At 43.4% G+C, this 27,264-nt stretch overlaps 2 protein-coding genes and 1 long non-coding RNA gene across 3 annotated transcripts in view; 2 read left to right on the top strand and 1 right to left on the bottom strand.

Annotated features, from left to right (window-relative positions):
- Positions 1-27,264, top strand: part of LOC143354886 (uncharacterized) — a 199,089-nt gene that overhangs the window by 112,140 nt on the left and 59,685 nt on the right. The gene's annotated exons all lie outside the window — the stretch shown is intronic.
- LOC143354579 (zinc finger-containing ubiquitin peptidase 1) lies at positions 226-6,173 on the bottom strand. Its single transcript, XM_076788832.1, has 9 exons — positions 5,879-6,173; positions 4,685-4,919; positions 3,795-4,042; positions 3,416-3,719; positions 2,915-3,342; positions 2,435-2,837; positions 2,236-2,363; positions 1,938-2,161; positions 226-1,843 (listed from the first exon to the last, which is right to left on the bottom strand). The coding sequence occupies exons 2-9, from the start codon at positions 4,888-4,890 to the stop codon at positions 1,799-1,801; spliced, it is 1,986 nt and encodes a 661-aa protein (XP_076644947.1). The 5' UTR covers positions 4,891-4,919; positions 5,879-6,173; the 3' UTR covers positions 226-1,798.
- The window catches only part of Reck (reversion-inducing-cysteine-rich protein with kazal motifs), a 24,442-nt gene continuing 12,405 nt past the window's right edge, over positions 15,228-27,264 (top strand). The window contains exon 1 of the mRNA XM_076788647.1: positions 15,228-15,543. Coding sequence (XP_076644762.1) covers positions 15,468-15,543 — 76 coding nt within the window. The 5' untranslated portion in view covers positions 15,228-15,467. The remainder of the gene's footprint in view (positions 15,544-27,264) is intronic.

Here is a 27,264-nt window from a genome sequence, read left to right as displayed (position 1 = left end):
GCCGTATTTAATTTCTACCAAATCTGTGGCTTATTGTTTTATTTTTTGTAGAATAATGCAAACCAGGAAGTTTAATGCGGAAAGCTACTCTGATGGTAAAAAAATGAGGTATAGAGCAGTCAGTCATGCTTTGGGAATTCTAACAAAGCATATATTTTAATTTGACATGTGGTTAATACGAAGTTGTTTTTTTTTTACACTTGCGCAACAATTCCACAGCTTGATTTGCCTGATCACTCCAAAACGATAAACACATTCTTAATCCGCATACATCAAAATCCAATACAGGCATTAATAATCTTATATCTTTGCTGTCAGTCGTAATTATTGCATCTGGTCCTACTGAGCAGAAAGATAAATTTTTCTTCAGATTAACGCATAAGTTATTAGAACTATGAAATCATAATATAAAATTTTTATAATGAAGAACATCAAACTTTTCAATGGTCTCAAATACATCTTTAACTATAATAAATAGATCTTAGATATATATAATATATCAGTACAATTTATCAGATATAATAAATATAATAGTGATAGTAATCATAATAATAATTTACTCAATTACAACTCTTTCAAATGAATAAGTAACAAGTAAATGGACTGTAGTTACTTCTTTTCTTCGGTCACAGCATTGCATTAAACTTACAAGCTAACGTACAGGTAGCCTTAAATTAATTGAATAATTAAATAGAATATGTATAATTAGTATGAAAGTAGTTGTACTTTATGTATGAGTGAGTGAAATGTAATAGTAACGAAGACTGTGCAAGTATGTGTTTATGTATATATAGATAAACATATATTTAATATGTATATATATATAGAAATACATTGTCCATTCTTGTAGACACCCCAGAAATATGAAAAAGCAACAGATAACGAAAATATATCTCAAAGAATGGCATTTGCTCGTAACGATATTTATAAAAGTTTTTCATCGTAGTGCGCGTCATTATTTATTATTGGTATTTCCTTTGTTTTCATTGACTAAAAATTGACAACATTTTGACAACAGAGTTTATTAAAAATGTAGATTACAGGTGAGAGAAGGTAAGCGCGGACAATGTTGCTTTCTGCAATGTATCGACCTTATGGAGTGCCTTCAAAAATATTTATAATCGGTGATTGATTAGCGTAAAATCGATAACAGCATCACAGCTACGAAAGAGTCTTGTTTCCCAAGCTCTGCCATGGCTTTTTTCGCTGATGCAACCGACTGGCATAGGACGATTGGTCGACTAAAACTTAGCACAGCCCGTTCGGTGCGACGAAAATTGAGCAGAACATTGTGGACAAGAAATGGCGATCGAATTAACTTTATCCGTTAGATACTCCGTCACTGAAACTTTCTTTTCTTTTTCCCAAGCACACATCGTAATATAGTATTTCCAGAGCTGAGCGTGGACTTAAAAAGAAAAAGATCAATACGCGCGACATTTAGACACACATGTTTCTTTAGAAATTACAACTTTTGCGACTTCTCTCTCTCTCTCTCTCTCTCTCTCTCTTTCTCTCTGTTTCACAATTTCGTAATTCAGCTCCAAAACTCTGAACCGCGACGCAGGCTTAGATTATACATACACAATTCGTGGAGCCAGTCGATTTCTGACGGCTAAGAGATGCAAGAATATATCATTTAAATAATATTTTTGCAACTACTACAGTGGAGCAAATTCTCTTAATGATAAAACCTAGAACATTGCGGTCACGTAACTTTAAGGATGCTGGACAAAATTGGTTTGAGGCAGTCTATCATCTTTCCACAAAATTTAACTCCTTTTCGGGTCAGCAAATCTCACCTATCTTGGGGCACGCGGATCAAACGTAATACTTTGCTTTGCTGAAAAACGTTCAAACATTGTTCTTTTATTTATACGATCGGCTGCACGTGCGATTAGTTAAATGTATAAGGAACGTGGTAAATATTTTCTCACTTGGTACTCTAATTCGGTTTCCATGATACCGGTCACTGCGACGACCTGATACTGCCTCGCTTTCATCGCGGCGATCGATTTTCGGACCAAACGCATTGCACCTAGTGCGCTACTTGTACTATTAAACTGTGCCATTTGTGCTGGACTATGGCTTGGATCGAGTACTAACATTGTTATTGAACCATCTCTCAATTGTTCTACTCCTATTATTGTTCTGCTATGTCCTGGGAAGAAAAATAAAAATTTTAGAATCGATACAAAAAAATTCTCCTGCTATTTCTAATGTATGAACATTTACCTTGATGTTGTAGATAAAGAGGTGGTTTGAAATCATCACACCGCTGGAAATATTGTAAAACCCAATGAAACATTTCTGGATGTCCACCGTCAGCATTGGTTGGTCTATAAAAATCTACCAGCTGGCATCTGCACGTTGAAACACATTATTATATAATAAATATACACTGAGAATGAATCATAGAAATTCAAATACATACTTTATTCTCAAGCTAGATAACAATATAACTACTTCAGTGGGACCAATCCATTTCCTAGTGTTCACCAGTTTACCGCCTAGTTGTTCCGCTCCTTGAGTATCAAAACCCTGAGCCCAAGCGAATTCGATCATCTTTTGAAGTCTGGAGATAGACGGTATAGAACTTCGGAGCGGGTTTTTAGTGGAACTACCGCTACCCAGACCAGAGCTCCACGCTTTATAAACTAACTCGTTATACCCTGTATGTTGTAAAAGCGATGAAATTAACATTTGTAGATTTCTATATCCGCATCCCCAGCCCTTGTCTCCATAAGTAGTAGCATAATGATCTACAGTGGAACACATCCAGGTGCTCAACACGTTGCTACATGCTTGACTAACGGCTCGTATCTTTGAAACGAGTCCTATAGAATATTGGGACAGGAATATATAAGATATTATGGTATTAAGACACGATAATGTTTATAGAAAATATTATTACCACGTGTGCAAGAGCTGCCGTCGTCGATACCACTACTTTCGGCTACTCTAAGTTCACTCTGCCTCTCATAATAATCAGCGATCGTCATTTCACCGGAATACACAGCCCGCTGCATATTAGTGACACTTTGTTCTCTAAAATTTCCCTGATTGTCCATGCCATACTGCGCTCTCAACAGTTCAAATTCACGTTGTTCTCGCAACTTTCTAACTTCCTTCTCACGCCTTTCCATGTCCTTTGCCAACAGCCTGTCCGTGGACAAGTCTGGAGTTATAGGAGACGGAGTACCTTTTTTGCTAAAGTGCTCTTCGATGTGCACAGTCAGCTCATCGTTGGTTTTAAACGAAGTACTAAAACAAACTGGACACGCTGGAGTGTCACTACCAACAGTTGCCAAGTCAGATTGCGAAGCTGCACCATTTGCAGGGCTGTGTAAAGAAAATATACTTTGTAGTACGGTTCAGTGTTGATGGTGGTACAAACGTTTAGATTTTTGCATACCTCAGAATGTCTTTGTGCTCTATATTAACGTGTAGCTCAAGATCAGAAGAGTTTGGGAACGAAGTGATGCACAGAGGGCAGTTGAATACACCGTCTCGAGACGGTGGAGATTCAGGTGGAAAGGATGGTGAAGTGAGATCAAAATGCTGCCGATTGATATGCTCTTCTAGCCTTAATGGACTGTCAGAACTGTAGGGGCACATAGGGCACTCTTGAACTGGAAGTTTTGGTGTAGCGTGAGAACGCAATTGCAGATTTAGGCCTGAGCGCAAGGGAGAACCATGACCAGCTGCACCTTCTACCACTAGAACAAAATCTTTGATCGTTTCACATATTCCTTGATACAAAACATATAACATTTTATTAAACTTCTTGATACCATTATTGACATTCCCAGTGTTGTTATTGTTATTGTTATTATTCACATTAGAACTAGAATGATGTGGTTCCGACTTTGATGGTTCTGGTTGTGGCCTAACGCGTAGACTAGATGAGCTGCCCCAACCATTTTGTAAAAGAGGTGGACGTAGAGACATGGATGGCGAAGGACCACGGCATTCGTCATGCCTATGGTCATCCACCAATGAATCATCATCGATGAATGCCATCATGTCATTCTCTGGGGTGCTGCAATAAAAGTAAGTATCATTAAACCATGTACATTTAAAAATTTGTATAAACGTGTATGGATGAAATTGAAAATATTACTTTCTATCAACCACAGATACATCTAAAGAATATTCTGCTTCCAGTTCTTGTCTGTTTATCATTTCTTTAATTTCAGTTAGTATGTAATTATATACTTTTAGTCAGATTACAATAAAAATCATAATATTTACAAAGTACAGTCTTCTTATTCTCGCGTTTATAGTCACAACTAAATTTTACTATTTGCTTACTGAACGGAATTAATTTCTTCCTAATATAATCATAGTGACAACAGAGTCTTGGTCAGATGGACTTAATTAAAGTTTTTAAATGAAAATATTGAATGATACAGATCTAAGAAATATTTGTAATTTTGTACTGGAACTTTACTCAATTTTCGTCTATCATTATGTAAGAAATTGAACTATTTAAAAGGTACTATTGCCGGTGAGGATTTCCAGTCAAGAATAACAACAGCCCCATAAGGCACAAAGATAGCGACATCTAAGACTTCTTTGCCGCCATTTTCCAGGTGATCATTACAATTTAAATTCCAGATTGCGTTGCCGAAAGTCCACCTGAAACGAAACTCGCCGAAACGAGCAACGGAATTGGTTATACCTTGGCGTTAAGTAATCCAAATGAGCACTGTTAACGTGCACCAACATTTCGGTGGGCGAGATCTCGCCGAGGTCGCAGAATGGGCAGTTCGCGGCTCCTTGAAGATGATAGAACACCATGTGTGACCTCATCTCCTCGTCGTTGAAGCCCTCGAGGCCGCAGATCTCGCACGTGTAATTCATTTCAGGTGGTTTGCTGGCCGCCATTTTCTCGCGTGCAATCAACACTCGCCTATCTATAATAGAGAACGGAAATGCACATTATTAGATTTCCACATGCACCGGAACGCTCTAATCCAATCAAGACGAAACCGTGCCTCGCAGGGCGAGAGCCTCTCTCGCATAGGGGAGGATCAATTAGAGACCGATCGTTCGCACGACATGGCTAAAAAAGCTCACAACACAAAGTCCGCAAAGGAAAGAACGGTGCACTGTGTGCACAGCTTGCACCCTTCGGAGGAGAGCGCAACGAGGTGGCCAGCTGACCAAAACGAGGCGACTCGCACGGGTGCATCGGGAACGCACCGTAGTGTATTTTCCCCGAAGAATCGATAATTGAATTCAGGGTCGCGTGGACGTATCCGCGGTCCCACCACGTCGGGGTTTCTCGCGTGCGATTCACGGAATAACAACAGAGATGACGAGAAGAGAACAAGATGCATCGGGACGGATTATCCACGGTGCGGGCGGCTGATCCGCGTTGCAACGAAGGATGGTTCCCAGAGGAGAATGCAACCGCGACCCTCCTCTCACCTCTTCGGGTCTGTCCGTGCTCGGATCGCGAGACAATCAATGCGTTCCCGACGACGCGGATCTCATTATTATTTTGTCCTCCGACGGGGAGCTTCGATCGGATGGCCGCGAGACGACGATGGCGACGTCGACGACGAGCACGGCCACGAACAGAGGGTGCAAGCTAAAGGTTAATGCAGCCGCTGATCTGCCGCCGCCGCGTGCACTCCCGTTCACGTCGCCGTTGTCGTTCTCGTCGACGAGGAGGTCGCGTGCCTTCCCGCTCGGCCGCCCTCGGGGAAACTAGGCCATGCAGCGGACTCGAAGAGGAACCGAGTGCACACACATCGGGTTGCTGGGTTGGGTTGACCCATTTAGAAAGCCGTGCGCCCTCGACTCGCGTTTTCTCTCTGTATCGAGCCTCCTCTCTTTTTCCATAGATTCGGCCAACATCGCCACTCACCGGATTTAATATCTGTTTCTTTCTTTCTCTCTCTCTCTCTCTCTCTCTCTCTCTCTCTCTCTCTCTCTCTCTCTCCCTCTGGCTTCGTAGTGACCGGCCAGAGGACCCCGTGTTCGTGCCTTTCGCCGACAACACCGACGGTTTTTCCTAACCGACGACCACAGCCTAAGCGTCCGTGCAGGCCGGGCTGCCTAACACGGCGCCTCGTTTGCCTCCATATGGACACCGACAATCCGCTCCGACACTTTCGCGGAAAGAGTTTCCCGTTCCGCCGCGCCGCCCCACTGTCTGACGACCCTCCACCACTCGTCGACACCGCTGTTAGGAGGGTTGCGCGTACACGGCGGACCTTGCCGAAGGCGCTACCGTCGCGTCGCGTCGCGTCGCACACGCTCTTTCGAACTGTACTACGCGATTGCTGGACAAAAACCCAAACGTTTCACTTGCCGAAAGAAGCTCGTTTGGTATACACAAAAGCACAAAAATACTATGCTCGTGTTTCATACTGTAGGACTACACTGACTCGCGAAAGTATTCGGACGCCCTTTAAAACAGTATAACCTTTTTTTTTTAAATTGGACCAAACCACCTGACTTTCTTTGAGCAATTAGAAGAATTGGTTTGCCGAATGACGTGCAAAAAAGATTTTGAAAAAATGGCAAAAAAAAAGACACTTTGCAAAACTTTTTTATTTGAGTCTGTAATGGAAATTTGAAGTATGCGTTTCGTAGATCTATGTTAGTTATACACATTCTGAAAATTTCATTGAAATCGATTAATATACACACGAGCTACAACTAGTTAAGAGCTACATTAAAAGCGACTTTAACGATTCTATTCAATTCGATTTGGGTTAAAGAACAACTGTACACGGTAGCTGGACAAATACCAACATTTGATTTGCCTGAAGAAGATCGTTTGATATACTAAAGCACAAAAATATAATGCTCATGTTCCAGATTGTAGAACTAAGTGAAATTATTATGAAAATGTTACTACTTATTGCTATTTATATAAAAGGTCGTTTTTAAAAAATAACAATTCTGTGATCTATGATAACTAGACTGTGGATTTCATGCATTTCTAACAAAATTGAGTAGCCGGATTTTAAAACAACAAACAAGTTACAAGGATTTAAATTTTCCATGTGGCTCCTGCTTTTTGCAATCGACGCAGAAAATTTTTATTTTGCATGAAAATCAACAGCCTAATGATAACGTTCCGAATTGTAAAATTATGTGAAATTATTTGAATCGTTCTATTAATAAATTATGTTCTATTACTACGTTCTATTATTAATTATATTACTATTAGTAAATTATGACTATATTAAAAATAATCCTAACAATTTTTGTGAATTCAATTTGGAGTTGAAAAAAATTGTTTGCAGTACTTATGCCCCAGTAAATATATTTCGGAACAACAAATCAAAATTACAGTGACAAATGGAATAGAATTCTACGATGTAATTACTGTCTCCTTCATTTGCCTCGTGGCGTAAATGGTCGTATACTAAATGAGCTTTAGAAGGAATGAAATGCATAGAAAATTATGTTTGACCCTTTACTCGCGAGGAAATGGCATTAGCGGGATGGCATTCATTTCTGCCAATGAAATTGTCATCCAGCTAGCGCAAACTATTCCGAACACTGCACGTTATCTCTATGGAATAAATCGCAGTGCAACATTAGAGAATAGAATAACTATAAACAATTCGAAACCTAGTGTGTCGCCCTGTCCCGCGCAACCCTCTTTGCATCGGTCGGCAGACGCCGCGGAACATTGTGCAGCTTTTGGCCGGTGGGTTTTCCGTTTGACTTCATCGCCGACCCTTCGTCACGAACGATTGACGCCGGAAGGGTAGCACGGCTTATAACGCGAATCTTTCACGGGACTCCTGATCCGAGATAGTTCCGTGAAACTCTCCCCGTCGCGTCCTTTCTTTTTCCCCGGCGAAAGAAAACGCTCGAGCGGGACGCGTAGCTTGATCAGATCTCTCGACGGCGGAAATCTCTCGGCGCAGCCTAGGCGAAGCGAATTTTCAAGAGAACAAATGGCGCATATATCAGCCGGGTATGACAATGCGCTCAATGGAGGCACCTTTAGCGCGCAGACTCGCGATATTTGAATCTTATTTATGAGAGCCGGCGCGGGTTTCCGGGTTACCGAGAGGGCCGCCTTTTCTGGCGTTTACGCGTTGCTAACGGGCCGACCGTATAAACACTCGTTCGCGGAGGGGTAGCTAGGCGACTAAAACGCGATCGAAGCTATCGGGAATCTCGAACGGAGTCGGCCGAAGTCTGTGATCAAGGAAATTCGCTTTAATAGCCGCGGAACGCGTGAGGATCGTCCATAGTCTTCGTCTTGGTCGCTCGCTCGCTCGCTCGCTGACCTTTCCAAGCGAAACGTTTTCTCCCGTCGCGTCGCGGCGGGCTTCGTGGAAAGTCTCTCTCTAACGTCTAATTTTTCGAGGCGCGTTTATCGCCGCCTCGTTGCGTCCCGATTTCGTTCATTGCGCTCCCATTGTCCTCGTACAAAAGCAGTTTTCCATAATGACAAGTCGGCGAGCGCGGACAGCATCGACTGCATTATCCAAATTGCAGAACGCGAGGAGCGTTGATGCGGGTTAATCTGTTCTCGTTGCGGTGGCCGCGCGTGTGAGTCACTGCCCGAATCGATTGGCCCACACTGTGCTCTGCGTTCGACTGGAAAAATTATCATAAACAAATTTGCCAGGATTTAGTGCCAATAACTATGCACAGAACGTTTCACGCGAATACTGAAAGTTAAACTATTATAAGGTTTTACTTGCGAGTCTAGGCCAGAAAACAATGCGTTCCGTTCGGGGAGCACCTTGGTGGCCCCTGGGCCAGCTTTCCAGGGCAAGTGACGTCAGAGGTAGAAGAAATTCCCTGATCCTTCGAACACTAATTCACTGTTTCTGTGCGCAGCATTCTGAGTAGGCGTCGATCGTCGAGCTCCTTGTAACTGAGTGTAAAAAAAATCTGGAAACAATTTTTGTTCACGTCGGACAATAAATTCCGCGAAAAATTGGAAACTATGGCCTGCATGGTTTTCGCGATCAGGGTGGAATGTAACGGGGAAGGCGGAGGCGGGCATTGCGGATGCAGATCGCGGTTGACAATGGACATTCCGCTGGCACGATGCAGTCGCGCGACAAATTTACGCGAGAAACTCGATTTCCCGCGGTGCATGCGCTATAGGAGCCTGTCTACGAGCTTGGCTCTCGATTTTTGCTGCTGTTCGACGCCGGTTCATTGACATGCAGCCGACGATTGACGGGAGGATGCGACGTTCACAGAACTATTTGGTCTTTCCCCTTGCTCGGGCTGACCCTCCTCTTTCCCCTTTGATCTCACTCTATCTCTCTCTTTCTCTCGGAGGGTGCGTGAGGCAAATACGTGAACCGTACATGCATAGAAAGTAAATCGTCGTCGAATTTATAATAACGATCCGTCGATCGTGTATCCATTCGTTGCTCCAGGATAATAACTCCTACCATTAGGCGCGATTGGAATCGCCGATACACCGACTCGATGCATCCGGAACACGCAAAAGCTGTTCAATCGCGAGAGTGGCATAAACAACAGGAGAAATTTCAGACAGTGGATAGACGCAGAGAATTTAAGAATATTGACTGCATATCGTTCCTAATTTATTGTATTTATTTTTAAAAAATGAAAAAAGTTCCTATGAAGTCCTGTTTAGCTATTCTTACGTTTGACCCTAAGAGTAGTACTATACCCTGAGTGTATTAACCCTTTGCACTCGGCGCTATTTTAATTCTAAAACTAAATTTTTCATCCGTCTTAGAATGTTTCCATTTTATTCATACGAAACTGATCCGATTTCCATATGTAATATTTAAATGTTTAGTAATCTATTAAATACAAATTTTGTAATGTAACAAATATTGTGTAATATTTTTTGTAATTTCTTCGAAACAATGCCACAACAATTTTTAGTGGCGCTTCAGAGTCGCCACTCGAGTGCAATGGGTTAACAGTTCTTTCGCTTCGATGGACTCGGAAGATCGGATCATTGGTCTACGATTCTTTACAATTTTACTTGCGTCTCAATCATTTTCGCGTGAAACAAAATTCATCGCGCTCTCTAAACATCGCCGAACATTTTCCACAAGGTTTCACATCGATACTGTACCTACTCTCGTCACAAAAAATTCCCCAAAATCAAAGTGGGACGAGATTCGTCGAGAATCGTTCTGCGGCAACCAGCGTCCAAGATCGGGGGAAATCAGGGTTTCTATTGTTGGAATTTTGATCGTCATCCGCAGACAACGCTGTTCGCTTAAACGGTCCCCTCCCGCGGCTAATTAATAACCATTGCGACTACTTAAGTGAGTTAAGCCGGGTCGAGCGAAGTCCACGCGTCGTCGGTTCCTGCGACGCGGGATCGCGCGTTAAAAACGTTCTCGTGCATCTTCGAGAATTCTCTCTCTCTCTCTCTCTCCCTCTCTCCGCTACTATCTGTTCCCGGAAAAAGTGCGAGTAAAGGCCGATTTAAGGTCAATTTACGCTATATGGCAGGTCCGTGCAGGTCCGAGTAGGTCTATGCTGGTCCGTGCAGGTCCGTGCCGGTCAAGTGCAGTATAGTGTGAACGGTTCCGTTTAAAACGCGTTTCACTGAAACCCGCCGTCCTGTTTTGTCATGCCGGTGCTGGTCTGTGCCGTAAAGTGTAAATTGGCCTTCATCCTACCGTCACAGACATGTAACGTATCCGCAACAGCACCGTTCCGACGCAAATAGTAGTATAAATACTATCCGTCGAGGCATCGACTGTCGACCGACATTTACCATCGAGGCACTGACACACAGCGGATTGAAACGCGAGAAACGCGGACGACTATCTTTAAAGTCATTTTTTAGTTGAGATTAGTAGAAACATGTGATTTTATAGATTTCGATGCGCAGAATTCGAATTAATAATCAGAGTTGTGACATTAAATTTGTTTTTGAAAGCGTCAATTATGAATTTAACGAGACTTATTATTAAATATATCATTTTATAATTTATATTTTACACTTATATAAAATATAATCGCTGCCACGATTGTGTCTGTGTCTGTACGGCGCCGTAACGATGCCGGAACGCGTGTATACTGACCCGGCACGGCACCAACGAGTATGTATATACATATTTGTGGGATCAGGACCCGAGCACGAGGGTCCGCAGCAGACGTCAACTTCGGCAGAATATATGAAGCCCTGGATTGATGAGGCTAGCGACATCTCATCAGCCGAATAAATAAACATATCTGGGGACAGATATCGTGCAGGATGGCCGAGTGTGGGATCCTTGACTCGTGGGTCCTACGAATTGTAGATCGGAGTTCATGTCTATGTTATTGGTATGAGTGAAGGCGTGAAGAGTCGTGCGAGAGGTCGAGAAGCGAGTTTAGAGAGAGAGAGCGAGTTTTGGAGTGAGAAAGCGATCGAGCGAGTTCATGTTGTTTAATTTTTGTTTTTCATAACCATATATATTCTGTATCATTAAATGTTGTTGCTTTGATTTTCGTCTTTGATCCCTATGCACCAAAGATCCCTACATATTCTTCGCGGTGTCGGTACGGTTAGTATAAACACCAAATTCTGCCGATAGAATTTATTTACCCTGTTTTTGTATCTAGCGTCTATAATCCCCCTCACCGTCTCAGCCTAGTATAATCTGACCGTAAATCGGCCTTAATTGTGTAACTGTAGGGTTTGGTTTATTGCACGTAAATCGCGGACGATAGCTCTCGGACGGGGACGGACGGGATCGCCCAAAGGTAATTCGAGTTCACCGAGTGCCGCACAATGTTCCCTGTGCTTGGTATCCCGTCGAATGTCTTTGTTAATGTCAAAGGTACGCGAGAGGTACTCTCCCCGGTCTCGTAGGCATCGCGGGATCGCGCGCGCCCATCAACCGTTCATTTTGCAAATTAGTCGCCGAGCACCGCGTGTTACATTAATAATGGTCTTTACGGCGCGCCTGGGCCCCGATGCTGCTGCTTTGCTGCTGCGAACCGGTACACATTCGCAGGAAATCTTCGAACGTATTTATCGACGTTCGGCTGGAAACTGGTTCCCTCCCCCCTCTCTGCCCCCCCTTCCTCATCGCCACGGCTATTTCCACCGCCTCCATAATGAATTTTCACGACGAGCTTTCGCGTTTTTCCCAGCCAAGGACAGGCCAATCGGCGTTCGAATGGTAATCGGGGAACGGCGAGCCTCGTGCAATTACCGACGATGAAATTGTTATCGGGGACGACCGACGATTGGTCCTGTGCACATACATGGCGAAATAACGGGGATGAACCGAGGAGAATGATGAAGAAGAAGGGCAGAACTACGATGGAGGGGCGGACCATCTTCATGGGACAATCATCGTCGTCGAGCATTGAGGGAGATTTATCGGCCGAATAAATTAATAAATCACGCGCTGCGGATTGACGGGGAATTTATTGTGCACAGTGGTCGAAATGGCCAATCTTGATGGAAAATATGTCTCGACGTAAAAATAATCTGTTGAACGAGTAATTTTCCTGTTGTAGAGGATAATTGCGCAAGTGGCGCCGTAACGAGTGCCATTTTCTGATGGTCTTAGCGAAGTTATGGACGTACTATTTGGTTAAATATCTTCGACAATATTCGATGATCTTTAAACGTTCGAATACTGGAGGAGAAACTGCTCGTCGACTGGTATTTCAATTTTTGTGCAAAATTTTACAGAAATTAAATAAAATTATGACAGACGAATGGTCCCTAGAGACCGTGAATTCAGGGCCATTTAAAGTACGTTTAAATTTAGCGATCTTCGAGTGCCAGCATCCTCCAATGGCATTAAAAATCAATTGTAAAATTTTACAGGAATAGAACGAAATTGTGACAGTCGAATGGTCATTAAAAACGGCGAATTCTGTGCCATTTGAATGGATCAAATGTTTCATTCCGACCACTGTGCGACTCGCAGGAACCGATGCGGAGGGCGACATTAAACTTCCAATTTTGCTACGCGACGTCGGATATCGCGTTTCGCAAATTCGATTACCTTTCACGCCCACGTCGCAGTAACCTGATCCTTTCATTTCGTGCACAAAGTTACATGAAAAAGGAAACGCGGAACATCCTTTTTATACTACAAAAATATCCGAGACAAGGTATCGTTTTGCTTTCAGCATCGAAAGAAAAGTCGAGTGTAATAGAACGTTTCGAATGATTTCGTGAGTATTTGAGCCTGCTCTGAACGGAAGATTGAAGACCATGGTGTAGGGTCAACGATATCCCCCCAGCAACCAAAGATAGCTCGCGTCAATCGGTGCTTATTCGAATGTCGTCCAGAGTATCGCTCGTAACACGTTAAATCGTTATCGGAGGAAGTAAAACTGCGGGTTATCGGCTCTTTCGGTGGAACGTGAACCGTGACCAGTAAATGGGGCATTCTTGGACGAATTTTCGGATTTGGGTATCCGTTAATCTATCCCTTGAATTTTGTGATCAATTATTAATTGGATCACTGTAACGAATCCACATAAGCTAGTCGTTGAACTTGTTCGTTCATCAAGTGGGATGAATCTATTGGATTAAGCTAGACGTGAAATTTTTCAAAAATGTTCGACACTTTTCAGCAACTAAAATGTACTCCCTCTGTCTCATAACAATGGTAGAAGTTGACGAATTTAATTTGTCCCATAATAATAGTAGCAAAAGAAAAGAAATATAGAACGCAACATTGATTATCAAAAAACTAGATTAAATTAAGCAATAAATTAGAAATATTACTCCTAATTTTTATTTTGAGTGTTCAGATAGTTTCTGGATTTTTCAATAATTTCGTTACTGCATTTTAAACTTGTAGGTAGGATCAAACTCTCTTTTTATCATCTTACTTTTAAAGTGGGCTGATATTCAGCTGAAATAAAACAATTGATTTCGATCAGCGGATGAAATCAGAAAAATAGTTGTAATTTGTAATAATTAGGTTAACCTAAAAATTGAGAAATGTGTCGAAACACATGACAGATGTCATGAAACATTGATTTCGATTGAGGGCTTCACAATTTTGCGTTAATAATAATGCATTCGCCAGTAATTCCATTTTAAATATTCGCTTGCTACTATTATTATGGGACAGAGGGAGTACAATTTATTTTACCGATTGAAAAATCAATGATGGACACTGTATAGTCTCACTAATTGTAAGCGAAGATCGAAGAGCATCGGATCGTTATTAGATTGCTGATTTTTATATAAACTCCCAACTTCGAAAATGTTAATTTCGCAGTTACGACCAGAATGCGGATTTCATGCAAATGGGTAGGCGCAATTTGAAGCACTGGATGAATGAAAAGAGTCGAACAATATCGACGCATTAGTTTCGCCTTATTAACACATTGAGCGCCGGCCCCGCGAAAACGCGGGATTCTGAGTCTGTCGCTTGAGCACCGGCCCCACGATAATGCGGATTTTTTTTTGCTGGTTTGGGCTTTAAGTGGCCGATACGTTGCCGGCGCTCAGGCTTTAAATGTGTCTTATGCCGCCGGCGCTCAACGTGTTAAAATCCGTAAAGGAAGAAAGAAATTTCGATTGCACTTCTGTGTCCTACAACTGGTGCGAACGGCTTCTATTTTGCACAAAGACTCGCAGTCTAGTTATGACAAAGGAAGGGTGACCAACCGACAGAATATGTTCACGACAGAAATCAGCGCAGAAACTAAATTTGGTTCGAGCGTCTCGCAACCAACGCAGAGAAATTCAATTTTACAGGAAGATCCTCGGTCAACCTCGATCATGGACACACATCGATACCCTACGCCCTACATGCATGCACGGTGTTTTATAGCGGGACGACCGATTAGAATCGCCATACTTCCACCCATGCGGTCTGCCCTTCCTGGACGGGAGGTTTGATGGATTCGCACGCGCAAAATTCCTCGAGAAATCTCGCGACGGCGTTGTCGGAGGTCGAAGCGGAAGAGAAAGACAGAGAGAGAGAGAGAGAGAGAGAGAGAGAGAGAGAGAGAGAGAGAGAGAGAGAGAGAGAGAGAGAGACAGAGAGAAAAAGAAGAAGTCGAGGAACCGTGTGGGTACAGCTCGAAGATGTCACAATAGCAGTTGCACTGCGTGACAACGCGCCACGCGTCTTTTCCCTCCTCCCACACGCAATTCCCCCGGTCACTGTCTGTCCCGGCTATCTCTCTCTCTCTCTCTCTCTCTCTCTCTCTCTCTCTCTCTCTCTCTCTTTCTCGCTCGGTCGGTGCCGGCTGTCCTCTCTGCAGGCCGTCTCCTTCTTCCTCTCACCCACTCGGCACGAGTAAAAAGCTTACCGGAGTGCCTCGAGGCCGCAAGTGCCACGAAAAGCTCAGTCGCTCGCGGACCGCGCTCCACAGCGTTTCGTATTTGCGCGCGCGCGAGCGAGGTCTGCTCTTCTCCTCTCGCCGACATGCGAACCCGCTCGCGCATTCTACGCCGCTCGTTCTAAACTGTTGTTCACGTGATTACGGTGATTACCGATGCGACCAGTGGCCACGGCTCCTCCCAGACCCGGTCAAGCCTCTGGTGCACCACGATGATGCTCGTCGGGCTCCTGGCGACGACGTTCGCCGCCCTCGTCGTCGGCAATCCGTTCCTCGGCGCAGCACCAGGTACGTTAACACGTATTCATTCATTGATTCGCGTCCTTATTAATCGGCGATGTCAATTGTACCAGCCTTATACGAACAGCGTGTATGTTGTTTACAGGATAAAAGTTATTTTAGTTTCGAGGTCTCCCTTTAACGCGAAACCTACCTAGCATCAACAGTACAGTGTTTTCTCGATATTTCTCCACAACACGGGTCTAGCCGGGGACATATATCGGCCAGGAGATATTATTCTTTGATCCACCCCGAACGTAGAAAAGGATAGCGAAGCTCCGCAGAGGCCTCGTGGGGTATACTTCGCGGCAGTGGGACTTTTATCGGCTAGATATTTGGGACAAATATCGAGAAAACACTGTATCTGGTAAATATTGCCTTATAAAAATGGCCAACCTAAATGTATTGAGATTGTCCGTAATTTTCAATATAATGAATGCTCGGACAAGGAAATTTATTCCACTATTTTCCATACATGAATTTTTTAGTTTTAATAATTGTAAAATATAAAGCCGGTCATTTTCACTGTGGTAGGTTTAAACATTGGTGTTTGGTGTCTCGTTTGAAATTGAATTCTCAGGATCTGCAATCCTCGAATACAAACCCTAATTTCTTCTGTAGAGAGTAAATATGGTCTGGTGCATAACGTAATCCTTAATGTCCTCAGGACCTGAAAAATTGGCGCCGTTGCCTGTCTTATTTCAAACTGGATCCTCAGGATCCGGAGTCCTTGAACGTAGTCCATACTCGAAGACCGAGTGTTGTTTAAAGACCAGCAATGATTTCAGTTTGGAAGCATTGTTTTTAACCGAATCCCCTGGATCTGGGAGACTGCTGCTAATGCCTGTCCTGTTTCAAACTGGATCATCAGGATCCGGAGTCCTTGAATACTTGCTTGGTGAACGAGTTTTATTTAAAGAGTATAAACGCTTAGAAAGCTGCGCAGTCCTAGGAATTCGAAGGATCTGAAAGATTTGTGCTGTTGTCTGTCATATTTCAAAATGGATCCCCGGGATCCCCAGAGCCCTTGAATATAATCCTTACGTGAATAACGAGTTGTTTAGAGAGTACAAATGATTCTAATTTAGAGGTCTGGGAGCAATCTTTCATATCCTAACGATTCAATTTAAAACAAGACCTCCAGATTGTCTGTCCTGTTTTAGAGTGGATCCTCAGGATCTATAGTCCTTGAACAAAATTAATACCTGGAGGACGAGTATTGTTTAGAGATTGAAAATGGAAGAAAATGCACAATCCTTACAATCCTTAGGACTTGAAAGATTGGTCTGTCTTATTTCAAACTAGATCCTCAGGATCTGGAGTCCTCGAATGCAATCGTTTGCAGACCAAGCCGTTGTTTAGAGAGTATAAATAATTTTAGTTTAAAGGTTCTGTTTTCAACGGAATTCTCTGGATTCGAACGATTGGTGCTAATTTCTGTCTCGCTTCAAGCTGTATCCTCGGAATCCTTGAATTAAATCTTCAATGTCCGCTTTGACAATTTACTCTCTGAACGAAAGGAATTCCTTGGAATACATTTAGACAGTTTTCTTGGAGTGTTGCTAATTGTTGATTTACTAGAGCCAACGTTCTGAATATTGGTACTCGCATCTTCGCTCAAACTGGGGCTCGCGAACCGAGTCGTCTACGACGGTGTTAACAATCTGCTTTCTGTAAATAAGAGAAGTCACTTAGAACGCACACACAGACATCTTTCCGTAAGATAATAATGCTGTTTGATCATTTATGAATTGACACAAACCAGTGATCAGAATACTGCAGCTAAAATATCTCATTTCGAGCATGAATTGAATCCTCAATGCCTGCTTTGGCAAACTGTCTTCTAAATAACATAAACATTTTCTTGATCAGTACCATTTCGACTATCAATCGACTCCAACGAAATCTCTGAAAATCGAACCCAAATAGATTCTGCGACTACTGTCGAACATTGTTTTCGGAGCACGTGAGCATCCACACGTGGCCAGCCCACTCCGATAAGCTATCTCGAAGGGTTCGACATCGTAAGAAACGGTTTCAGTGATTTCGCGAGACGACTCCGAAAGCAACGGTTCCAGAAGATCAAAAGCGAGAGTGACAGAAGAAACGAGCCCCGGAGGCGCTAACCCTTTATCGGGGCGCCCGGATGAAGCACGATTATTTTTAAAATGCCCGATGTCAACCGGCCGTTTCTCGCGACCGCGCGCCAAAATACGAGCACCCGGGGACGGATTCATTGAACTCCCGCCTCCCCCCCGCGCGAGTCTTTGTCATCAACGAGGAGAGGAGATATCGACGACAACTCTCCTCCCGGGACACATGTGCTCTCTCAGCTTTGCCCTCGTGCGTCTCGCGTCTCCTGTCCTCTCCTCGCCCTCTCCTCTTCTCGCTCTCATTCGCCGATCGTTCTCTCCCGCGCTCTCGTACCCTCGCTTTCTGCATTAATTCTCGTCGCTTTTGTCAGCATTTACTTTTTTCGCGGTGCCTCTTCCGCTGTTCGATTCGCGCGGCGATCTTAATGCTCTCCCTTCTTCGACGTTATCGTCGCGCTCGAGTAGCTTGTTTATCGAGCTTCCGCGCGATCCATAATGGAGCTTTCGGTTCTCGCGACATACCGTGCTTCGAAATAGTCCTCTCACTTTTCACAGTTTTCAAGATTTCACAGTTTCTCTTATACAATTCGTGAAATTAGAGAAAAATATTTTCTCGTGACATTTTTTACACAAAAACGTGTTACCATAAAAATTCATGAAATCTGAGTGAGTTCGTTCCTGTTACTATTATAAAGGAATATCGTCTCGTTTGGGACTCGGTAGTTTCAGTAGTTAAATTACCAAAAACTAATAGATCTAGGTGAAATAGTATTAGAGTGCTGATCAGAAAATAATGAAATGCATAAAATAATATAAATGAAATAAAAATTTCAGTAAACGAACACTTGTTCCTCCGTTGTTTTTTTTTTTGAAAAACTGACCTCGGACCAAGAATTAAACAGTTTTCATTTTTCGTGGCTACAATAGGTTTCTTTGCAAGGAAACTGTAACCTCTTCGAATTTTCTGTTTCCAATTTCGGGTAGAATTAGTTGTGTTGAAAACCATTATGGTTCTAGGTGAAAAAAACGAAGTTTATATACGAGAGAAAGGCAACAGTTTCCTTGGAAGGTTCAATTGGAGCCACTATTTGAGTCGCAAGTGCCACTTATGGACGGCAGTGTGTCTCGCAACCGGAAGTAAACCCTAAGACTCGAGGTCCTCCAGCCCACTTATAACTGGCAGTAGCTCGAACGTTCAAGCGTGCCTTAAGAGGAGATCCTTATGCAACATGTTCAAACAATCAATTATTGTTTTGCATAAATAAAACGTACAACGTTTCGAAAATATGCCCACAAAATTTTTCGATCGAATTCGCAAAAATTACGAAGCTACAGACCATTCAGTGCAATTTCGCAGAGTTCGAAACGCTAAGCGGAACAACTCTTTGTAACTCAAAAACCAATTGATCGAACAATTTCAAATCAAGCTCATTCGATTCATTATGCCTAGATACTATACCAATTGCATTAACATTATTTTCTACTTATAATATTTTTCTCATAATATTAAGTTAACTTTTCTGATAAGAGGTCGTTCAAAGGGGTCACTCTACTGTCAAATGTTAAAATTAGTTCGATTTTTCGTTTTTGGAAATTAATATAATCCTGGTCATTCAGCTTTTGAATTAGTATGACTATGACAGGCCTGACATACTGCTCAAACGAACGCTGCAACGTCGAATAACTATTCCAAATAAGCAAATTTTCCTGATAAACAAACAAACAAAAGCAACTAAAAAAAAATATTTTCCTATAGCCGAAGGATGCATCTATACATCCCAAGAAAGTTTAATCCCATATCATTAATACTATTCTCCAAAAAAATTCCTGAAGATCCCTTTTCGATGGTCGCGTCAAGGAGGAAAAACGGAAATTTTTTCCTGATAAAGAAACAAACAAGAGCAACTGAAAAAAAATATTTTCCTATAGTCGAAGGATGCATCTACACATCTCAAGAAAGTTTAATCCCATATCATTAATACTATTCTCCAAAAAAATTCCTGAACATCCCTTTTCGATGGTCGCGTGAAGGAGGAAAAACGGGAATTTTCCTGATAAAGAAACAAACAAGAGCAACTGAAAAAAATATTTTCCTATAGTCGAAGGATGCATCTACACATCTCAAGAAAGTTTAATCCCATATCATTAATACTATTCTCCAAAAAAATTCCTGAAGATCCCTTTTCGATGGTCGCGTCAAGGTGGAAAAACGGGAATTTTCCTGATAAAGAAACAAACAAGAGCAACTGAAAAAAAATATTTTCCTATAGTCGAAGGATGCATCTACACATCCCAAGATAGTATGATCCCGTATTGCTGATACTATTCCCCCAAAAAATTATTAAACATCTCATGGTTTTTGTTGGTCGGGTCAAGGAAGGAAAAACCGGGGATTCGTCAGAGGCCGCGACCGTTTCATTGATTCCGTGAAATTTACACGTTGCACGTGCGTGAGAAAACGAGGTGTCGCTAACGGTCCTTCTGCCGTTGCTGTTCGAACACGGGACCACGGGTTCCTTCGCGCAATAAGAGGAAAGAGAGCTACAAGCAGACCCATTGGCAGCCGCATATTCTCGTATAAGTATATTCGCGCGAGAGAGTCGAAGGTTATAACGTGTCGCGTTTCTCCCGGGGCCCCTCTACACTCTCTGGTCCTCTGGTTCTCTGGTCCTCTGGTACTCTCTTCGTGGTATGTACTTGTTGCCCGGTACACACCGAAGCTGTTGACACGCGAACCGGGAGTTCCGCGTTAATTGATCTTTCTCTCTGTCCCGTCTAATCCCTCGTTTCTATGCGACTTTCGTCGACGAGGCGAAGCTTCGTCGGACATTCGTTGCACGTTCCTCTCCCGGCACACCTCTTTTCCGCGCGAACGACTGAATACATCTATTTTGTAACAGTTACTTTCCACCGGTGTAAATTAAACTTCTCGCCGGGCATTATCGTCTCGCAATTGACACGGACAGCCAACCACGAACGATTTGTTGTATAACCCGCTGTAATCGGCAAAAGGAGCATTTCACGGTGGAAGTACCAATTGCCGGGCGTGATTTCTTGTTTTACTGTTGCCGGGACTATGATCGTATAGCATTACGAGAAACTATTTACACCTTCGTTGCACTTCGGACGATTTGCGAAACGATTGGAAATCTATTTTTACGCTGACGTGACGGGCAAACTGTCTTCTTCTTTTTTTTTTTTGTATCTACGAGCTACGAGATATTGCACAACAATTTATCCTTCGAATCGGTAGAATATAAGTTAAAGTAACCCGAGGGAAAGACGAGAGATAAAAAAAAATGATCGCAATACTGTGCGCAATTTTCTATTTTCATAATCGCTAGACTGTGGATTTTTACGCGAAATTAATTAATTGCAGGTTGCACAAGCCACATAGACATTTATTCAGTCGTGTCTGACACAACAACATTTAAATATGTTTTTACTGTTCTGCATTTGTTATATCCATTTTTAAATACAGAAAATTTGCAGTCTAATGACCACTGAAATACGAACAAATATTTCTCCCATTAAACAAAGGGGTCCTAATAAAAGTAAACTGCAAATATCGTTCGTGTACGCATAAACTGTGAAATCAGTAATTGTTCAATCTTGTCAGATTTTTACAACTACTAATTTACAAAGCTGAAGTCACTACGTAATCAGGAGTACTCTTACAAGAAACTGTTATCTGCTTGCAGCGCGAAACAGCAATGTTGTCCATCGCGTTTATCGTTCGCAGCCTCGATCGAAGACATTGTTAGGACGGCCAAGCGATCGGCGGCGATCTCGATCGAGGATTAACGAGAGCTATGAATCGCTGGCACGGTCCGCGAGCCCACTATCCATCAGTTAGAGTCCCCGCATCGCGGCAAGAATGAATGTTAAGTTTGTCCGGTACCCGGTGGAACCAGCTCCGATATTTATGCCATACAATGCTAATGCGCTAGACAAGCCTACTATCGGCGCGATCGGCGATCGAAAGGCGTCGATTCGGTGGAACGGCGTTTGTCCCGATGTATCTCGCGGGTTCGCGCTAGTCGCTTATCTCTGTCAACGTAGCACACGCCTAGACGCGCGATCTAGAAAGTTGTCGTTGCCGTAAGCTCGCCCGATAAATCACGGGGGGAAAAAGCTCGATCGAAATGGCCGCGATAAAGCCGCGGTCGCAAGGTGTCCACTCGATCGCATTTCGTGGACGAGCACGCGAGGAGCATCGTCGGCGAGCAGCCCGATCAACAAGCAACAATAGATCCCGACGAACTACAAGAGAAAAAATGGACTTTGCTATGTCCTGTGCCCGCTGGCTTCCGACCGCGGGAAACCGCGTAGATCATAGTAATTTTAAAGCCTCGTTCCACGCGTGTAGATCCTTTCGATCTTGTTCTCCCTCTCTCTCTCTCTCTCTCTGGTTCTCGCGAGCCTGTGTAATTTCGCCTGTCTTTCAACTGGGAAATCGGAACGCGAGACCCGGTTGCGCAAGCGATTTATGGCAACACTTTGAATACGCATCGATCGAGATTGATCTAGCTAATTAATCGCGGCCAGTTCACTGGTCGCTCGCTGCCAGCCCGACGAAAAAAAAGAAACCCCCGAGTCGTGGTTTATTAACCGACGATTCGCTTCCTATTAACCCCGTTCTACTCTTCGCTGAAACTCGTTCAGGCGCCCGACTCCCTCGGCGCTGTGTCACACGAAGGCGTAATGATCTGATGGTGTTGTGCAATGGGCTAGGTTGCCCTGTGGGGCATCGGGGCGGCACCGTTGTCGTCGGGCGCCACGCCCATTTAGAATACTTTGTACAGAGAGGGGGAAGATGCAGGGAGTTTACTTACTCTGATGTTATTTGCTTCTTTGGGCAATTCTAAATGACCGCTAAAAGATTGTTATCCTTTCTTGCCCTAGATTTAATGGTAACTACCCAGTGAATCCTCATTGGTTACTGGTACCTGAGTATTTTTAGGTGTAAAGAATTCAAAATAAAAAGCTGTTGTGGCTGCCAGAGCTATATTTTAAAAAGAATAAGAGCCCTGGCCCTTTGAAACCAGGAGCACCAAAGCCACGCCCACTGAGAACGCTCCCACCAGAGAGGAGGCAAGATAGACAATTTCTTTTTTCTCTGATGATACTCGCTCCTTTGGGAAATTCTAGATGATCATAAAGAGTCAGTCACCTTTGTCTAATCCAGATCCATTGCTCACTATCCATTACATTAAAAAACGTAGAAATTTGTCCACATTAAAAAAGAGAACGACGTCTGTGATCTTTAGGTAGTTGCTCTCGCTTCTCTGAAATACGGAGCAGCGAAGCCACGCCCACCCAGGAATCATTGCGCAGGGAAGACGGGTAATCGTCTCTTAAATTTTCTCCCACCTGTTGAGCATCCTGGATATAAGTGTTTCTCAGTCTGGCGGGCAATTCGACGAGCGCGTAAATGAAATTCGAAACACGTGTTCGAGAGCGAGTCCGCGTTACGCACCTCTCGCCGCCGTCAACGGTATAATTACGCCGATCGACAATTAAAGCCCCTGGAAGTTTATTCGCCACTCTTTTATGGGCGGGGCGGTCTCAGCCAGGGGTCCTGACTGGTTCTCGAGCCGTGACAGCGCAAATAACGATTAATTAATAAATTCTTCTCGCGAAACGCTCTCGGGAATGATTGAAATATGGATCGGGAGTTCTGAATACGCTCGAGCCGCTTGCACGCATATTTTTTGGGAGGTTCCCACTAAAATTCGAACTTTACAATTGATATTATACATATAATTCAATGGAATCATTGCCTTTGTAAAATAAATTTTGAAGGTCCAAGAATGAAATTCTTCCGACGATATTGCAGTTTTATCAATCGATGGGTGTGGTGCGCGAGTCCAAGGGTAGCACGGAGCCCCCAAAACGATCTACAAGGGATCCAGAGGGATCGGTGGACTCCGGGTACCGATTTCTTCGGACCGGTCGTCGCGGATCGGAGAAAAAAAGAAAGAAAGGGGACGAGCGAAGGGGTTAAAGGAGAACGCGGCTTCCAATCGGCAGGGCCCTGACATGGTCGGCAACGCGCGCGTGTAGACGCGTGTAGACTCGGCCTCTCGATACATGTTCACGACGTGTCGAGAGAGAACGGAGAGATAAATAAACACATAAAACCCCGTGACAGCTTCACGCCGGATAAAAACATGTCGAGAGACACGTATCTCGATTCCCTTCTTCTGATCTTTTCTCTCCCTCTCCGACTCACTTGCACATTCTACAATCGGCTCTCCCGCTTCTTCTCCTTCTAGTCCGCGATTTCCACTCTCCTCCTATCTTTCAGACTCTCTTACACATTCTACGATCGTCTCTCTCTCTTATTCTCCTTCTATCAAACGATTTCTGGTCTCCTTCTCTCTGTCACTCTATATTTTCACTCTTCTTGCTCTCACAGTCTGACTTACGCGTTTTACAAACTTTTCTATCTCTTCTTCTTCTATTCAGCGACTTCTTCTCTCTGACTATCTTGCGTATACTTCTTCTCTTTTTAACCTGCGATTTCTGCTCCCTTTCTCTATTTTTCACTCTCCTTGTCCATTTCTCTTCTTCTCCTTCTATTCTACGATTCCTCTCTGTCTTTCTTTCAGTCTCGCTCTGTTTTTCACTCTCATATCTCTCTCTCTCTCTCTCTCTCTCTCTCTCTCTCTCTCTCTCTCTTTCGATCTCCGCTCCCAGTGAAACGCATCGTCCTTCGATGCACGGCCGCTCGCAAGCGCTGACGACTGTATTAATTAGGCGTAATACAGTATCCCGCTTCCTTCCACCGTATTTTGTGTCCGGCACACTGTAATTACCGTCTCATCATCCTACGCTAACCGGTGCGTTTCTGCCGGACGATGTAACCGGAAAAATTCTTTGGACCGATCTTATCCGGAGCTTGTCTGACGAAAGCTGGCCGGATCCGAATGCGATAAATGTGATGTAACGAGGTATCGACCGTGAGCATCCTTGCTGCCCGAGAAAAACGTGCACCACGAGCCGCCGGGGGAACGAGCTAATTAGGCCAGCAGGTTCAGCGGATCGCAGACACTAATTGATCAATTGATTTCGAGCATTGTACGGTGGGGGTTCTTGCTCGGATTGTTTTGCTCCAATTGATTTCCTGGAACGATAGAAAGTTGATGTTAATTTCACGTTGTAATTAATTTCTGCCTCCCGAGCAATTATATGATCGCTTGAAACGTGCCCGTTTGTTATAGCAGCTTAGAAAAATCGTCTCAAACGTGTTAAATCGACGTTGATATAGTCTAGCAATTTTAGTAAAGCGCCTGGCGTCCAGTGCTACGTCTGCGTACAAATTTGAATTTTTATTGGTAGAATTGTTACAGCCACTTGCGTAAATTGACGATTTCATGATACATAAAGAAACAATTTTTCAATAAAAGCCTAGCAATACTGAATTTTTCTTTTTCTTTAATGATGGTTGCAAATAGTGAAAATATTAGAAGAATTTGAAACTGCTGTTATATTAATATCAGTCTATTAAAATGATTAAAACAGTAAAGATATTTTTATTTAATTCCTGTTTGTAGTACATGAGGTAAAGAATTTGTATTTTGCATAAAGATCCGCAGTCTATTTATGGTAGAACATATTGTTAAATATTTGCATGCTCGTCAGTGCATATTTCAATGGCCGCGGATGAAATAGAGCAACCATAATCGCTCGGAATCCAGTCACAGACGGTCGCACGTGGTCGGTTCGCGAATTCGTGGAAGTTTTTCCAACTTCCCGGTTTATCTGCCACATGGTGCACGGATTATTGTCGCGAGGCGTGGGAGAATCGCGCGAGTTTTACGAGCGGAACGACTACGTGGATGTTACCATTCGCGCGCCATACTCCAGCGCAATGCGCAGCTGCACAGCCGTGCTATATGCAACGATGCACCGAGTGCGCTCACCCACACAACAAGCGGAATGTCGCGCGATCCGTGCTGTTCCTGAAGAAATCTTCATTGACTCGTTCCTTCAGTTCCTTGGACTCTGAGCAGTCTCTCGGGACCGTGAAAAAAATAAAAGGGACCATTTCATTATCAGGCCAGCTTCTCCCGAACGATTTTTTTAACGCGCCTACTTCCAACGATTACAAGCACATAATTTAACCATCTTCATCGCACAAGGCCAGCACACATTTTTCTCCTTCGGCAATAGAGTGATTTCTCTACATATGTCGCCAAGGTCTGGATGACAAACGTCGCGGTATTATCCCCACTATTCGAGAGGCCTCGGATGCCGAGGAGTGTAAACATAACACAGTATTGGTATGTCTCCTGGACGATACATGGCGCTGGCAAGACCCGTGTTGTTGACATATATCGAGAATTCACTGTATTTAGGGCTTTTTTAATTTTGAAAATATTTTCAGCATCTTGCAGTCTTAAAGGGTTAAAATAAGACATTCTCTATGTCGACGAGAAAATAGCTTTTCTATGAATCGCAGTGTGGAAAGGTGGAGGTACCATCTGTGAGGAAGGTACCGAGAGGAACCTGTGCCTTCGTGCCAAATTTTGAGTCGATAGCCCCTTTTCTCGTTTTGCACGCGGACGTTTCTAAATCGGAGCTTCGGGAATCGGCTCGCGGCGTTTGAACCTCTTTTAATGCCGAGTTCAAAGCCGACGAAGACTGCCGTGCTCGTTCCATTTTCCTCGACGGATGAAATTAAGGGGACTTCGCCACTTAGATCGCGGGGTGGAAGTCGAACGGCCGCAAACGACGCCGGCTATTTTTGTGACGAGAGGAACACTAAGCTTTAAGGCACTTTGGACGCACTTGCCACGGCGAATTTCACGACTGTGGACTCCGCCGGCTGTGGAACTGTCGCGCACAGTTCTTTAATAATGGGGACGACGATATGGGTCATGCTCTGCTGCGACAATTATAACAGAAACGCTCTGCGGTCAGCCTGCTAGATTTTGTACAGCGTAATCACATTTTTGCAAATAAAAGCAGAATCTACATTGCATTCGTTTATGTACTACAGTCATTTGTGTAGACACTTTCGTGGACTGTTTCATGAAAGTTGGAAAATTCCACCGGTGAAAAGTTTGGGAAAAAATTACATTTTTTTGTTAAAAAGAATTTTTCTACGGTCCTTACTTTATATAATTAAGGAAATGATTTAATAAAATGGACCATTTTGTATTTTATTCGAGCCTCTTTACGTCGAGCAACCAAAGGAAATAAATAAAATAAACAAATTAAATAAGGTATTAACTTAACCATCCACAATTTAGGGACATGAAGTATTCGTATTTTCTTTTCGATGTAATTTGATATTTTGAAAGTATCTCCGGTTATGCATTCGTCCAAAAATATGGCACGAATGGCGCGGTAAATTCTGTAGCTAAGTATGGCCCATTTCGAAAATGGCGGAGGCCGTTTCGTGCTTCCGCAACTTGGAGAATATAATAGCTCGAGCAGAGCCGAAGTATTTTAAGTAAAGCAGTATGGGATGACACCCCCCCCCCTGGTATCCCGTTTGAAACCGATATTCAAACAAACAGCTTCCATTTCCCGAAAGCTCAAGGTGCACCGTGTCTCCCTTTGAACCAACTGTGCAAACGTTCGAAACGGAAGGGGGACGTTCGAACGGTTGTGTTTAAAGAACGGA

Source organism: Halictus rubicundus, chromosome 1 (assembly GCF_050948215.1).
Source record: "Halictus rubicundus isolate RS-2024b chromosome 1, iyHalRubi1_principal, whole genome shotgun sequence".
NCBI classification, from domain to species: domain Eukaryota; kingdom Metazoa; phylum Arthropoda; class Insecta; order Hymenoptera; family Halictidae; genus Halictus; species Halictus rubicundus.
The sequence above is the reverse complement of the archived record's forward strand: the minus strand, read 5'-3'. Positions and strand labels throughout refer to the sequence as shown.

Coding starts and splice junctions, on each gene's coding strand:
- LOC143354579 (XM_076788832.1), bottom strand. CDS start 4,890: ATGGCGGCCAGCAAACCACCTGAAATGAATTACACGTGCGAGATCTGC. Junction 4,043..4,684: donor TTGGATTACTTAACGCCAAG/GTATAACCAATT, acceptor CTTTTATTGCAG/CACCCCAGAGAATGACATGA. Junction 1,844..1,937: donor AAACCGAATTAGAGTACCAA/GTGAGAAAATAT, acceptor AACGTTTTTCAG/CAAAGCAAAGTATTACGTTT.